This window comes from Genypterus blacodes, unplaced genomic scaffold, assembly GCF_046128005.1.
Source record: "Genypterus blacodes isolate CSIRO-AG114 ecotype Tasmania unplaced genomic scaffold, CSIRO-AGI_Gbla_v1 ptg000062l_1, whole genome shotgun sequence".
In the NCBI taxonomy this organism is placed as follows: domain Eukaryota; kingdom Metazoa; phylum Chordata; class Actinopteri; order Ophidiiformes; family Ophidiidae; genus Genypterus; species Genypterus blacodes.
This window is the reverse complement of record NW_027466874.1, coordinates 1330001-1346239: the sequence shown is the minus strand read 5'-3', so window position 1 is coordinate 1346239 and position 16239 is coordinate 1330001. Positions and strand designations below refer to the sequence as shown.

Genomic DNA, 16239 nt, shown 5'->3' with positions numbered 1-16239 from the left:
GTCATCCATGTTTGATGACATTCTGATAAGAGCGTTTCCCTTCATTACATAACACACAGACATACGTAGTAACATATCTTTCACACACACTCACACTCGATTGTTTGTGTTAATCACCTGTGTACATATATATATATGATATTGAGTCTTTTATGTCTTGCTTGAGTCTTTCCCTTATGGGCTTTTCCCTGGTTTTAGGATAAAACAATGTTGATATTAAAATGTCAGAGTTTCATTGTTCTAATCATTTTTATAACTTATAGAATAATTTAATCAATAACTTAAATAATATATATTTATTTGGTCAGCACTTCTCAGGGTACTCAAAGACACTTACTAATACATTAAAGCATAACAACAGGGAACTCTACAGAAAGTACTGTATTTATAAGGAAGGAGAAGGAAAGGAAGAGGAAGAGTAAAGAGGATGAGTCCAACACAGGCGATGATGAGGAGATAGAAGGAGGTGTGTTGTGACGTGGCTGATGTGAGGGTTCATGGTGAGGGGTGGGGGGGGTCAAAGGTGACGCACGGTCGGAGCCATGTTACGTCAGAAGTTTGATCATTGTCTCATCAGTAGTGTTAAACTGAGCATCAGAGGACGACTGGAGGTTCGCTTTGTCTCTGAGTGCTTCTGTTTGAATCTGTAATGATGTAACTCAGTGACGTGACAGAAGGGGGGGTATGGGGTGGGGTGGGGGCAGGGGCGGGGGCTGAGGTCTAAGTGTACTTTAAAAGAGTAAACACTGAGGCTCTTCTTGCTGAAGTTTTGCCGTGGCAATGGAACACTTCAGCACAATGTGGCAAATTGTTTACTATCTAAAGATATACTCCAAAAAAAAAACACTTTCAAGCCTTGTGTTTGTGTGTGTGTGTGTGTGTGTGTGTGTGTGTGTGTGTGTGTGTGTGTGTGTGTGTGTGTGTGTGTGTGTGTGTGAGATTCACAGTTTGTATTTATTATCAATGCCACGTGGATGGAAATGTGCAACGTACAGAGAGAGTATGTAAACAGTACACAGGCTGATTTAAAGGTATAGAACAACGTATACACAAGCTGCACATGCAAACAAACTCATAGAAGTCAGAAAAAACTTATATCATCTGGAAAAAACAACTAAATATTCCAGGTCTGTAATCAAACCTCTGTTCCTAATATGTGTAAAGGAGGAAAAGCTCAGCTCACACAGATATGTTGTGGAAAATGGGAGCAATGTCAGAACAGCTTTGTTGGCCAGAATGGGAAACTCCTTGGAAGCAGTCAACCAAAAACTGTCCAAAGGAAGATCAGCAAATCTTAGCTTTAACCCAGGGTCTTGTTTCAGTTCAGTTAGTTCCTCCTGCTCCTGTAAAGGCGTGTCCTTTCCAATAACTGATGCCGAGCTGTATGTGTCCCTAACCCAGTCAAGACATTCAGTGGAGGCTGAAGAGAAATAAAATGACGAATGTTTACCTGTTACCTCACACAGTGCAGCAGCGTGATCTTGCCGTTTCTCTGTGAGTGGAAACATCTGAAGGTTGGCACTTTGCACATGTTGTTGCCAGAGGTGCACCTTTAAATGGAATCTATTCATTTTATCTGTGCTTGTAAGCAGGTTTTCATTTCGGTCTTGCATCTGTGTGTTCAGTCCATTCACATGATGAAATACATCAGCCAGGTATGCCAGCTTTGCACATCACTCATCACTTCAAAACAGATTTGAGGAATCGGACCTCTCCTTTGTCAGAAACACTTTAAGTGTTAAGGAGCAATAAGGCTGTATGCTCTGCTCCCATTTCCTCACACAAAGATGCAAATATATAACTTTTCAAGGGTCGTGCCTTTACAAAGTTCACTATGCGCACATTACATTACGATCATTTGGCAGACGCGTTTATCCAACGATTTATCTTATATTACCACCCATTACAGAGGGGGGAGCAATTGAGGGTTGGGTGCCTTGCTCAGGGGCACCTCGGCAGGGAACCGGCAACCCTCTGGTTCCCAAGCGGAAGCTCTACCCACTGAGCTACTGCCTCCCTCTTACACTGATCTACTGCCTCCCGCCCACAACATCATCCAACACAGGAACTAGTTCTGCTGTTAAAGTCTTTGCAACGAGGGCCTCACGGTGCAAAAAACTCTGCTAACGAAGCCTTTGGTGCGCCAGACCATGGCTGCAGCTCCATCAGTGCAAACACTTATGCAATTTTCCCACGAAAGTCCTCCCTGGTCAAGGTATTCCAATGTGACCCGAAAAATTTCCGCTCCTGTCGTTTTCTCTGGCAGTGCCTAGCAAAATAGAAAGTTTTCTCTAATGGTATCTCCATCCACAAAACGCACATTGGCCAAGAGCTGAGAATGACCAATAATGTCCCTAGACTCATCAAGTTGAAACGCAAATTTCCCACTGATGCGTGTCTTCTCCAAAACATAGACATGTCATCAATACGTTTGGCAAATGTGTTGATTTCGCTACGAGTTCCACAACTAGGTAACTAGCTTTGAGGGCTTTCTCATTTACTTTTGTGGTTTTACTCATAAAAGTTGCCTGTTTCGCTGTGTTTTCGCGCAGGGGAACAAAATAGTCCATCGGCTTGTTTAGAAACAACAGGTGTTTAGTTTGGAGATGGCGTTTAAGCTTGCTTGGCACCGTGGCGCTGTTGGAAAGCTTCTCGCCACACTCCAAGCATAATGGAGTCGGTGTCGTCCAGTGAAAGTAATTCCCAATGTAAGATAGCTCTCATTGTATTGCCTCGAGCCCACCGTCTTTGCTTTCTTTTTACCACCACTCATACTAGGGCCTTCATCTGGATCAGAATCTTGTCCATGGCCCAGTTCGGAGTTTGGACTTTTCCTTTTTAAGAACTTCTCCATCACTGTCACCACGACCTGTCGCAATCACTGATATTCTTGTCTCTAAAAAGGAATGAGGCAATTAGCTACCTGTTGCCGAATATTACATTACTCTGCCAGTAACTATATTACAGCACAGACACTGGACAATGTGTGTGTGTGTGTGTGTGTGTGTGTGTGGGTGTGTGTGTGTGTGTGTGTGTGTGAATGTACAGAGAGAGTATGTGAGCAGTACACAGACCGATTTAAAGGTATCGAACAACGTATACACAAGCTGCACATGCAAACAAACTCGGACAAGTTATAGAACTCAGAAAAAAGGAGGCGTCCATGTCTACAATAACACAGCTGCAGCATATGATGAGTTCTGGATGAGTTCTGAATGAATCATGGATGTGTATTCTTGTCCGGTCGCCTGGTTGTGTGTTTTGTGCCATTTGGTTCGGATCCCCAGCACATCATGGAGCACACACTGCACTGCACTGAGGGTCAGCTGGTGGTGAGGGCAGGAAGCTCCTCCAGGCTTCTCCTTCCTGATTGATCATCAGTGTGCATGTGGGTGTTTCTCGCCATGTTCTCGCATTCTGCCTAATGCATCAGTGGCGGCGGGGGGTAGGGGGGTTCTTCCCTTGCCTCTCATGACACCGTGCCCTCCATCCGTTCCCACTTGGAATTGTGTAACCTTCTGGGAGAGGCCGGCGCCAACGATCGGGTGGCAATTTCTCAATGTCACATAGGCGCACGTGGGAGCACAGCGAATCACAAGCGAATCATGGAGCAAAGAGCGAAGAGCGGAGACCTGCGGATCTGTGATTCATCTGAGCGAGGGGTCGGGCCAAACCAGTTGCAAGTCAGCGCCGGGACACCTCCTCCTATGCTTCCTGTAGGAAGTGTTGGGGCCATCTGTTCATCTGATCATGAAGCCTTCAATCACCAACCAGACACCATCTGGATCTCGTTCTTCATTCATGTCTGTCTGCACAACCACCATCCCACTAAAGCCACAGCTACACAAAACAACACATTTATCATTATCGTGAACTATTCTATCAAACAAAGAAATTGAACTCTTGTTTTTTAGTGTTTCTTTGAGAAGAGTTTGTGTTGTGTGAAATTAGTTTGGTGAAGCTTTTATAGTCTACAAGACCAGAGCGAGATTAAGAGGAGTGTAAAACTTGTTTAGTTTGATGGCATGACGACAGCTCAACAAATGGGGTTGAAACTGAAATAAATGAACAGAAATGGTCAGTAAGCTTTGGAATCAAAAGTAAACAATGCCTACCTGGACACGCACACATACCTAAATGATTGAAGGTAAACCTTTCTTACGTCTCTTTGGTTTTGAAGCATAGCACTTAATAAGAATGAATGTTTTCATTTGAATCCATCTTCTGCTAAGTGAAGATGAAGACGACTCAAATGACTCTCAAATCTCTCATCAGTGCTTTACTTGAGGAAACCATATTCAGTGGAATTTAACCCACTGAAGAGGGAGACACACATGACGCATGCACGTGAATGAAAGAGTCACATGAAATTGTGGGTGTGTGTGTGTGTGAACAAAACACGTGTTGTGCATTTAAAATGTTTCATTGCGTCCAAAAGGCATAAACATCTCATTATATCAACGGTGGTTGCAACACGTGGTGGTGTGTATGCGTGTGTGTGTGTGTGTATAGTGTAATACACACTATTCATGCTATTTCTAGGGTTACACCTATTTCCTGAAAAAACCCACGCCATTTACCGCTGACAGATGATCTACTGGTGTCACCTGTGGAGCACATGCAGGGGAGGAACCTGACCTGAATCTGAGCTCACAGGCTCGCTTCAGGTTTTATAATCAGATCAATACGAGTAGCCAGTCATAATGTGTAAAATAACAGTGGAGTCGTGAGCAGCGTCTGTACATTGTGTATCATTTGGACATTAACTGAAAGATGGTAAACACATTCATTCTCCTCTTGTCCACCGGGCTCATATTCACATGTTGTCATTCTTCTGAGGAGCAGAATATGTAGCAATCATTCTGATTATATGCCTAAATGAAGCTTTTACGTTCACTCGGTTGAGTCGAAACGATTGGAGCCACAGGAGCAACAAGTTTGAGCCCTGAACAGATGCACTCTGGGCCACGTGCTGCAGTCTGTGTTGCCATGTTTGTTTTGTCATGGCAGCTCCATGTTTGGAACTGATTTGCCGCTGTGGAGTGAATGAGCGAGAAGCGTGAATGTGACATCAGGCTTACAATAGGGTTTGATCAGAATCAGCAGAAACCACAGCAGGCCTGAGAGGAGAAGAAGAATATTTGTTACAATGATGTCACATTTTGGAAGGAATTATTCTGAAATCCTAACGAGTTTAATGGCGTACGTGACCAGCATGTGCTCGGCTTGATGAAGATCCTTTTTTCAATGCGGCTGGATTGATGGATGGCGAGCAGGAAATTACCCCTAGTCCACATTTCTTCCTCTTAAATCTTCCCTGAACATGCCTAGCCGCGTCCTGCGTGTCGAGGCAATCTAAGAGCCGAATTACGTGATGCATTAGAGAGAGAAGACAGAAACTTCAGCTTCCGGCGGAGGATTTCCGATTAGTCATCCACATAGACGGAGCCGGCGTGTGCCTGGGAATCCTGCGCCATACACTCTCTCTCGCTCTCTTCGCTCTGCTTTGAATGGCTTTCAAGCTGCGGCGTCACAAAGGTCATAGGAGTGGGCGCTTGTTTTCATTCACTGAGCCTTTGTGAGCGACTTCCTCACACTCAAAGTGCTTTGAACCATGCAGAGTTTGAGTGACGGCACACGCTTCCTGTCTGACATTAGCAGGCGGTGAGCATCATCTCCAGCGGCGCTTACCAACACAGTTTCCCTCTTTGTTTGTCTTAATGAGCAGGTGCCCTCCAGAAGGAACATCTGCGTCTGTTTACACTCAACCGGAAATGCACAAATAGCACTTAATCTTCAAAAGTTTGGCTTTAGTTGTTCTCATATTACTAATTTTAGTGAAAGCGAACCAGATGTGACACCAGTGAAGGAGTCGAAGCTCACTCCGTCCAGACTCTGACCTCTCTGACCTCACGATGACTCTGGCCCACGTTTGCATTGTACGAGGAAGCTTTTAGTCCTTCAATGTAAACAGTGACATCATGTTTTATGTTTGTCACGTGCAGCGTGTGGATCTGCTTTAAGCTGGGATGAGCTGGGCATGTCTGGATACAGGAAGGGTGAGCTGGTCTGTCCCGTCAGAATGGTTGTATAAGGCACAGGTCGTCACTGAGGTTATTCCTGCTCAAACAAATCTTAAGAGAAGACATAGAGGCTCCACTTTATTGTTCCAATGTATCATTTATCAATTATTTTTTGCGAACATTTCACTCGAATAAGTAACAACTTTGCCCTTAATTAATCCTCTGAAGAGGAAGAGGAAGGTCCATCCTCCCCTCAGTGTGCCGCATGTGCAGCATGTGCAGCACACACAGCGCTCACATGCAGGCAGAGTGTGTTGGAGTATCTATGTTAATCCCACATGTATGCACATATATGCACACTGTACACGGGGTTATGTTTAGCTTCCATCTGACGCATAACCTCATGAATTATTCATTATCTTTAGGATAATGAGCGAAAACTGAAAGCCGACGCCGCTTTTAACATTTTATTGTAAAACGGCTTAAAATAGAGAGGTGGGGTGCAGACAGCAGGGCGGATTAACGTCTGTGTGTGTAGGCAGTTCCTCTGCATGGTGGTGTGTGTGTGTGTGTGTGCGTGTGTGTGGGAGTGTGTGTGTCTGTCTTTATGTAACAGTCGGTTGTCTCTTCAGCAGTAAGACTTATCTGGGCTCCTCCTCCTCCCCACTCTCCTCCTCCTCCTCCTCATCTCACTGTTACGTCTCCCTCTTCAGATTGCTTTACAAATAAATCTTCTCCATATGTTTGCACGTTGTGTACACGATTACACGTGAGCCCTATGAAAAGAAACACGAGGTTATGATGCAGGACCGGTGACCTTTGATGTACAGCTCTTCCTGCCTGACGGGACATTAGTTAATTTATTAGTTTGTGAAGTGAGACAAATTAAACCTTTCACTGCTTTCTGATGCATCTTAACGCAGTCACATGTGTGTGTAATTACATCCTAAAACTCGTATTTTGAAAAAATGTATTTATTTTTGGTAGACTTTATTTATCTTTCTCTTTTTTTTCTCAATCATCCCACATCTGGTTTTGGGAGACATTCTGTTAGATTTGACAATTTTCTATATTCCACTTTTTTTTTTTTATATCTTAAATAAAACATTTTCATTCTTTAAAAAAAAGAAGTAGAACCAAGAATTTTGTAAAATATGATCTGTCTTCATACAAGTTTTATTCTAAAATAAAAGACAAATTCATGAAAAGTTAAATTACTGAAGAAGATTCACATGTATGTATACGTTTTTATAACGTATCAAATACTCCTCGTGCCCAGTAAAACAGGACCTGTATTTGTATTTATCTCTTCATCTTCCATCCCTCTTATAATTTGTGGACAATTAGAATTAGTGTTAGTATTCTGAAATTGTGCATTTTTAGCTTTTGCTGAATTTGTATCTCTCCCCAGAAATCAAGTCTAATCAGCAGCTCAATCAGCCTCAGCATCCCCCCCCCCCCCCCCCGGCTCCGCTCATGCAGCACACATTTACGTCCCCATCGCCTCAGCCGGAGCTCCATGATGGAACAACTTCACCACTTCACAGATGCTCTCAGCTCATCCTTGGAGATTTCCCTGTGCAAACAAAGCTCTCATCCCCTCCTTCTTCCATGTGATTCCACCCCCTCTGCCTCTCACTCCATCCGTCTCAGCTTCTCCCCCCCCCCCCCCCCCCCCCCACACACACACACACTATTTCACACCAATGAGCATGCCGTGTGTGGCTCCCACTCGCCGGCATCAGAAACACTAGATATCTTCAGATACATACAAATTCACGCAAGCTCTGGCTGCACGGCGTCTTCATCCTGCCACATTAGGGATAGGCAGTTGTATTAAGAAGGGATTAAGAAGGGGAGAAAGAGTCCACTGGCTCTCGCACACACCAGACTCAAGGTAAAGGATCCATATTCATCTGTTAGCAGAATGTTATGTAATGCTGCTGTGGACACGGAGCTCTGGCTGTATGTGGCTGCTTTGATGCTGTTAATGATTCTTTTCTGCAGCTGTGAACGGAGGGCGGCTGCATATTGAAGTGTGCACGTCTCATCTTGAAAACAGTAATGCGGCTATAAGACGAGCGTATTGGGGTGTGTGTTGTGTGCTCCTTAGTTTATGGTGTTAGTGTGGCTGACCATGCAGGTTTCTGAGGCTATCCGTGCTGACTGGTGCATGCGTTCAGTAACATTTTCCGAAGAGCACAATTAAAAATCTGTTCACACCCTCACTTCCCCTCCCTCCCTCCCTCCCCCCCGCCCTCCCCCTCCCCCTCCCCACCCCCTTGCAGTTGATCCCTCTGAGGGCTTCTCAGGCCAGTAAATGTCACTCCTCAGAGGTATCAAAGATGGAGTAGGGGGACCACACAAGTGCCACCTGTGATGTTTGACCAAAGTCCCTAGGGTTTTATTTATTGGCCTCTTCTTCCTTCTTTCGTTGATGGTATTTGTTTTGTCGGGCTGAACTTTGGCAAACAAGGCACTGCCCGCCATCCGACATGTGTACATTCGTAATGCAGTTACAAATGGATTGGAGGATGATTTATTCTTGGTGCGGCGTCACAGTGTGCAGACGTGCAGAGTCCACGCTTTCTGCAACTGCAAAATAAATCCCTGGAACAATTTGATTACATAAATGGTTAAGGGCAGAATCCATGATAACAGACATGCGCCGTGACAACAGCTGAGCATCCGAAGCTAAAAAAGACCAAAGCACTGAGCCGCTCTGGCACAGTCAGCCTCATAAGTGGTGATGTTCCTGAGCTACTGGTGCTAATCTGCTGCATTTATTGAGAATGTGTAATAAATAATAAAAAGCAACATGGCAGCTTTGTGTATCTTCATTAGAACTTGATGTCAGGTCATTAAGTGCCAATGATACAATTTTCGAACCAATTTGTAAACATACTTCCAGTCAAACCCACTGCAAAAATGGCTGACAGAGACATAAAATTGATGATGATCAGTTTCCATGGTATCTATCAACATTCGTGCTGTAAATTTTCCTGAAGCGCCACTAATGAGGATGAGCTGCTGAGTGCTTTAATGACGCCACTATACATGCATGGAAAGCAGCAGCGCACACAAAGTGTCTCTTCACATCCTGTCTGATTAACTGAGGACATATTAATGAAATGCTGCAGTTGACAGATCAGGAAAACAATGAATTAATTTAAGACTTCCATGAATCATGACAGACGGGTAAAATCAATATGTCAGAAGTTTATGATCGGCTGATTTACGTAACGCAGGATAGTGTTCAGTCATGAAATATCGGAAAACTATTTGGAGAGAGGGGAGAGTGAGAAGATGTTTGAGATATATAATCTAATATTTATACAATACTGCTGCTGTGGAGTCGTCACGGTGATAAATCACAATAACAGGCATCACAATTACCTCGTCCTTCTGCCTGCAGTTTTCTTTTTAATATCAGTGATAAATCAGTTCTGTGTGTTGTATGAATCTCTATTCCCTTCTCTTATATTCTTGTGGTCATACAGAAAGAGCGCCCAAACTACAAAGTGTATTAACCTGAGCTGCAGACACAAAACCCCCAAGAAACTATGACAACGTCCAAATAATGACGAATAATGCAAATTTCGAAAAGCTCTGCCACTTACAATTCATATCCAGGACCAACATTCAGCGCCAAAGCAGGAAGTCGGCACCACTGCGTCTTGAAAAAGTGAAAACTAATATAAGAAGATGAGCATTTCACATATTTTGTTGTGCATCTTGCGAAGGCGTAAAAATTAAATCTTGAGGATGTGCACGGCCAAAGCAGGAAACGAGGGCATCCGCTCGCTTCCTGTCACCATTTGTTTCTGCCTCCTATAAGTGACGAGCTCTAATTTTACCAGCCGGCAGAATATTTCCAGCGGCTAACATGAGTCAGCGGCGCCCTTATCATCCTGAGCACCGCTGGCATGTTCGTGCTTTTAATAGCTCTGTCCAGCCAGTGACACACACGTTCACTCAAGTGTAGCCTGGCACGCCGTGAGCCAAATACAGAGGGCAGCGCTGGAGAACCTGGGCTGACCTTCCTGTGACGCCTGCAGCCGCTGACCGGCGATAACGACTTCAAGTGCGGTCGATTCTTGACTTGTTACGGCACAGAGACCCAGACTGGCAGGGATCACAGGGATGTCAGAGCGGCCATGTTGAAGCTTCCAGGGCCGTATGAGTGAATCAGCTGATTGTTAACACGTACAGCTGCAACAGTTCTTTCTAAATATGAATGTATACCATCGTTTGAAATAGGAACTGGCCGTCGTGCAAGTGGCTGTAGTAGGTAGATTGAGTTGCACATTACCCTCTGATGTCATAGCAGCTAATCAAGATGGGGTAAATAGCAGAGCACCCACTGGTGGCAGAGGCATGTCAATCCAATGTACCTAAGGGGAAAGGGGATCAAATCATACACATGTTGGTATCTGTCGAGCGGCTGGACGACCTTTGTCAAATAAGATAACACACAGCGTTCCTATCATAGCCCAACCACACATTTCTATTCATTTGATGATTCAATTATAAACTTGTGAGGCTTTTCAACAGAACACAGATTAAGATGATATAGAATTAATGGAGGCAAGGATTCATCTAAATGTACACCAGACTCTGTGAGGAGAACGCAGATGTTGGAAATGGAATCAGACTGTTGTGTTCTTTAACCTGAGCTAACCTGTCAGCCTGCAGAAAGGAACACACACACACACACAGCTCTCAAGAGTGTCATTAAAATATAAGACACATTTATTGAGGTACTGGCTATTAGTGCTAGATGAAAGAGTATGATGTCATTATTCAGCTCACATTAATGTCCAAAGGTCTCATATTTTGCTTTATATTCATATTTTGTATCGTTCCCTTCGATTTGTGAGGTTTGTTGCTTTTGCATTTTCCAAAACAAGCTGTGATTGGGTGGGAGTGAAGAGATACAAATGAGCCACAGCTTTGATTGGTTGTCCCTAGAGAGAGATGAAAGGGGACTTTGGGCAAACATAATGTGATTCAAAGGGATTCTACACTGTCTCACTATTGGACCATTTGGAAGTGAAAACTGGTTGATAGGAGAACTGTAAGGGACCGTCTGAAAGTTACAGTCACGCTGATGTAGAGTCTGAGGAGTGAGGCAGAGCTTTATGATGTCGCTGAATACTCCCAATAACTACTGGCTGTGCTGTAAATTAGATAAATAACAATCTCATACTGCGAGAAAATTGTTTGGGGTTTTATTGTGCATAGCCTTTGTAATCTAAACAAGACTTCAAACCTCCATCTACAGTGGAACACACCTGACGTAGCTCATCAGGCCTGGTCTACCCAGGCATCTGACGGATCGTTCGGACCTGTTTACGATTCATGCCAAACAAATGAATAGTGTTTTGAGCTCCTGCAAGAGAAGCAAAGAGACACAAACAAAGAGACTCCGATTAGCGTGATGCCAATCATGGTTTCTGGGTCGGAGCAGAAGGTCAGAGGGTAACTTGAAGCTTCTCAGAGTGCAACAGACGAAGGCGAGAACAGAAATATACTCAAACTCAGCCAAGGCCGGTCTGCTTTGTTCCTGTTGATGGTTGAGGCACATCAGATGGCCTCACACACACACATACACACTTCTATGGGTAGTCATGCTTCCGCTCACAGGCATGACACACACACGCACACATGGATGAACACATGAATGCACACATGGACGCTGCCCCAGTCCCAAAGGTGACAAATCGGTGGCGATGAGAGGAAAAGTGAAATCTGTTCCGTCGGTCTGGATCACCTTGGCAACCACAGAGCTTCTTAAATAACAATGAGGTCAATCCGAAAATTGTCAACATCTGTTCCATTTTTGTTGCATAACTGTTGGCAGATTTCCAGTGTTCATATTTAGAACAATCAGTATTTTCATCCGATGCCATACGTTTCTGCTCTTTATGACTTATTGCTATAGCAACCATCCCATGTATGTTTCTGAGCAGTAAGAATCCATCTGCGTCATTACCAGCAAGTTCTCGACCACACACACACACACACATATGCAGCACTTCACAAGTACACCCCATCAAACAGAGTAACACCCCTAGCACACACATACACACACACACACCCTAAATGTCATATTGCTGTATGTTACAGTGCCATAGAATGCACAGACTCATGCAGCACCGCCGTGCGAGCTGCTGCTGTTCACAACCAAACAAGAATATGTGATGGCGGTTCAAAGTGTGTTCGCAGCTCTGCATCTCTGATCTGTCCAGCAGTGACTTATGGGAAATGTAGTTTATACAAACACATTTGTCACCGTGACATGTTATTTTTTTCATGTCATTTCATGTTACTCTAAAGTTTATTTTGCACGGGAGCAAAGCAATATGTAACATTGCCCCTCGAAGTAGCTTCAATGTAGCTAGCTACTTTCATGAGAGTAGCTTGGCTGCAGCTGATCTACATTAAATCATATATCTCAGTAGCTTGTAGCTGGAGAGGTTCCAGCTGGTTCTTCTTGGGGCACAGTGCATGCTGGGTGAAGTTTAACCTGCATTTTTGCAGTGCAGTGTTTTTGCAGCTGCAGGCCATTGATCCGTACAATCCCCTGATCAGGTTCCTGTATAGATCACATCACTCCAACGTGGCACAATACATCAAGGAGGGACATTTCTGCTGATACTGGAAGGAGGCTGAAATGAGGAAAAGCACTAAACTTTGCATTTCTAATCGGATGTTTGATTTGCTCCGTGTGCATCAATCTCCTCCGCTCATTAGCATGGAAAACCTCTTTCATAATCACTTAGCAGCATGTCAGCTAATTTTAGACGCCGCTCCTGTCAGCACACAGAAATGAGGCCATGGTGGGAAAGTCAAAAAGCTGCAATGCACCAAGTTAGGTAACATCAAAGATGTTCACACACACACACACGCACACACACACACACACACAGAGCTTCCACGGTCTAGATTTGCACTTGTTAATCCGGCTCCCTGGCAGGCCTCTCCGGTAAAGGAGGTCTAGCAGATGTTACCTGCACTTTTAAATTCATGAGGCGTCCTTCTGTATATGCGAGACATGTGGAGTGCGGTTGCCGTTTTTAGCAGCTGGTTCCTCCAGGAGCCGGCCTCGCTGCTCGGCTGAATAGAACATGCACCGCTTCCTCCTGACTACATGGATTTGTCAGGGATTTTTATAAATAGCTCGGCGGAGACACGTGGCTGCACCATAGCACAGACGAGAAAAATGCAGCTCGGGGACATTTATCAAAAAACGAGGAGGGCGAGACAAAGTGTGACAGAGGGAGGAGAAGGTTTTTAATCTTGTAAACGGTATTTTATGGCACAGACCAACTTATCTACAAGCCTCTTTATACTCAAGCCCAACAGAATAACGTGTGAACTCATGTCAAGAACATACTTATACACATTTGGATTGAAGCTGCAGAGAACTTAGTGCAAATATTCAGCCGCACATGTGTCTATTTCAGTATAGTCTGGTGTGTTTATGTGAAGCTCACAGCTCAAACTGTGCTCAGACTAAATCTGCACCAAATGAATCTCTCATCTACGGTTTACTGAGGCAGCAGCCAATTACACAAGCCATGGATGGAGGAGAGATTCAATTCTGCTTTCATTTGAGGACGTTAGCAGCTTTAACAAACTGGGAGGAGGACTCAAAATTGTGTGGTTTGGTGTTGAAAGCAAAAAAAAGCAACAAATCAAAGACCAAATGAGCTTCTAATTAGATGCGAGAAGTTCTGTAAAAAGGACAAAGTACGTCTCACGCAGGCTCATTGAGCAAATCCAGGAGCAACACGGGTCACAAAGACGTGACCTCAGCTCTGGATTTACAGAAGCTCAGATATATAATATGAGTGTAGATCTGATGGTTATCCTGTCTAACCAGCCTTTTGGTATAAATGTAGCACAAAAGCTAAATTAGGTTAAAGACCACAACGTTTCTCGAATAGAACAGGTCCAGTTCAGTTCAGTAACATCCTGTTGATCCATTTGCAAAACCTATTGCAATCACGTACTGGAGATTGAAGCCTGGAGAAGATGTTTGTGTGTGAGGCTTCAGGCGTTCAATCTTGTTTCTTTTATTAAAACCACTTATGCCCGACGCAGAAACGATTCAAAAACAGATTATAAAAAGGACTTCTGGGTTGCCTGATTTAACCCTGCACTGCTGCAGCACTGGCCATACAGAAGGGACAGGCAAGGGGGGCGGTAGTTACTGCCCCATACCCAGAAAAAGTCCCTCCCAATGAGCATGAACGCAGAGGAGCGAGCGCCCCTGTGTGTGAACAGCACTCTGCTCTGTAACGGCTATAATTTTATGAATAAATGTCGAACTTCATGTGAAAGCACAAAAGACAAACAAGACGCGTCTTTACTTAGAGTGATGTTCCGTATCAAGGTTTGGGTTCTTGATGGACTATAAAAGCCTTATTGAGTAAAATCATCCAAGCAGTTTTCAGACATGCAGTTTTTATTCAAATGTACCAGAGCTCTGATACATTAGTTCCCTTCAGTAATTTACATGCACACACACACACACACACACACACACACACACACACACACACCCACACACACACACACACGTGCATCACAGAACACAAGCAGACAGAGAACACAAGCCACAATTTAAAGAGCCTTGGTTTTCATGTTAAGAATGAAGTCTATTAATTTAAGCAAAGTGAGGTGAAACAGAAAAACAGCATTTGGTTCAATGTTCCCAATTCAAGGACCAAACATCAAAACAATCCACTTCAGCATCGTGGTTGTTGCACATGTTCCCAAGAGTGAAAACGGAATACTGATGCAACAGGGGGCTGCTGAGGTTAATGGACAGACGCCATATATGGACTGATGAATGCAAGTCTTACATACTTTTTCATTTAGGTCAAATCAACCCCCCGCCCCCCTCCACCCGCCCTCGCTGCTTGGCCACTTATGGCTCGGCCCTCTTGTAAGAGCGCCACAGCTTATGTGACCATGTTTAGCATATACACATACATAGAGAGAGAGCATGAGAGACAGACGTAATAAGAATGAACACCAACAAAGAACAAATAACCTTTCAGTCCTTCCCTGCAGTCCAGAATCTCTCTCACCCAAACATTCATGATAACACATCTCATGTCTTATTCAACATCTTTCCCAACCACCTTAGTTACTTTACCAAATTGAGTCAATTTTACAAATCCATACAAAAACAGATTTCAGTGAGAAGCTATAACATATTATTTGCCATTTCGGCTGCAGAATGGCATCATGTTATGTTCTGGTCTACATCACGTTAACGGTTCAGGTCCATTAAATGTAAAGACTTTCTCTATCTATCAGAGGATGAAAGTAAGGATAGTTATTGTGAATGGGTGCAGTGGAGATGCACGAGGAGAGTGGCGATGCACGAGGGGCACATGACCCGACATCCCTGTTTTTTTAACAGTCATAGCATCCGACAGCAGCACGGGTACCGATCACGAGCCTACAAGGTATTTACCACCACACAGGCAGTCACATTGAGTAAAATACGGAAACAGGTGATTAAAGCCCCAGCAGCCACAGACTAAACACGGACATCTGCTGTGGTGGCGGTGTCACGTGTTGCGCAGGTGAGATGGTTTACTGTCATTATGTCACAGCTAATCCCACCACTGAGGCCAGCCGACCAATCAGGGAGCTGCTCAGGTAGCAGGACAGTCAGGAGTGAGTCAGAGCTGGACCGCAGCGGCTCCTTGCTTATGGAGCAGCACCTGTTCTCCGGCTCAGCTGGACGACCTTCACCTGGCTGTTTCCTTTCCATCAAGTTATTCGATTGATTTGTTTCACTAAAATTCCCAGTAACTTTGGGCTTTAGGCTTTGTTTCAAATAAGATGTACAAATTAGTGACAGACAGTCGAGCTCCCTGACAGCTCCTGGGAGGGAAGGGGGAGGGGGAGGGACTCCATCTGTTAGATCCATCCAGGCCAGCCATTCTAGCTGAATCTGTACTTCAACACTTTGATTTTATTAACTAGCTATTACTTTAATCCCAAAACATTGGGACTTTTTTACAGCAGTGGTCCTCAAAGTGGGCTGTAGTAAATGAAGTTATATTCTCAGATCACCTGTGGTATATAACATGGAGTGTATTTGTATATATAGTATAAGATAATGAATTGAATCAAAGTGAGTGCTTGTGTGTTTGTGTGTACAGGATCAGCATCATGAAGACCAGACTAG

At 44.2% G+C, this 16239-nt stretch overlaps 1 protein-coding gene across 1 annotated transcript in view; it reads left to right on the top strand.

Annotated features, from left to right (window-relative positions):
* Positions 1-16223: 16223 nt before the first annotated feature.
* LOC143003694 (regulator of G-protein signaling 8-like) overlaps positions 16224-16239 on the top strand; it is a 5227-nt gene continuing 5211 nt past the window's right edge. Inside the window, exon 1 of the mRNA XM_076154481.1 lies at positions 16224-16239. This exon is cut by the window's right edge and continues 85 nt beyond it. Within this exon, the coding sequence (XP_076010596.1) occupies positions 16224-16239 (16 nt within the window).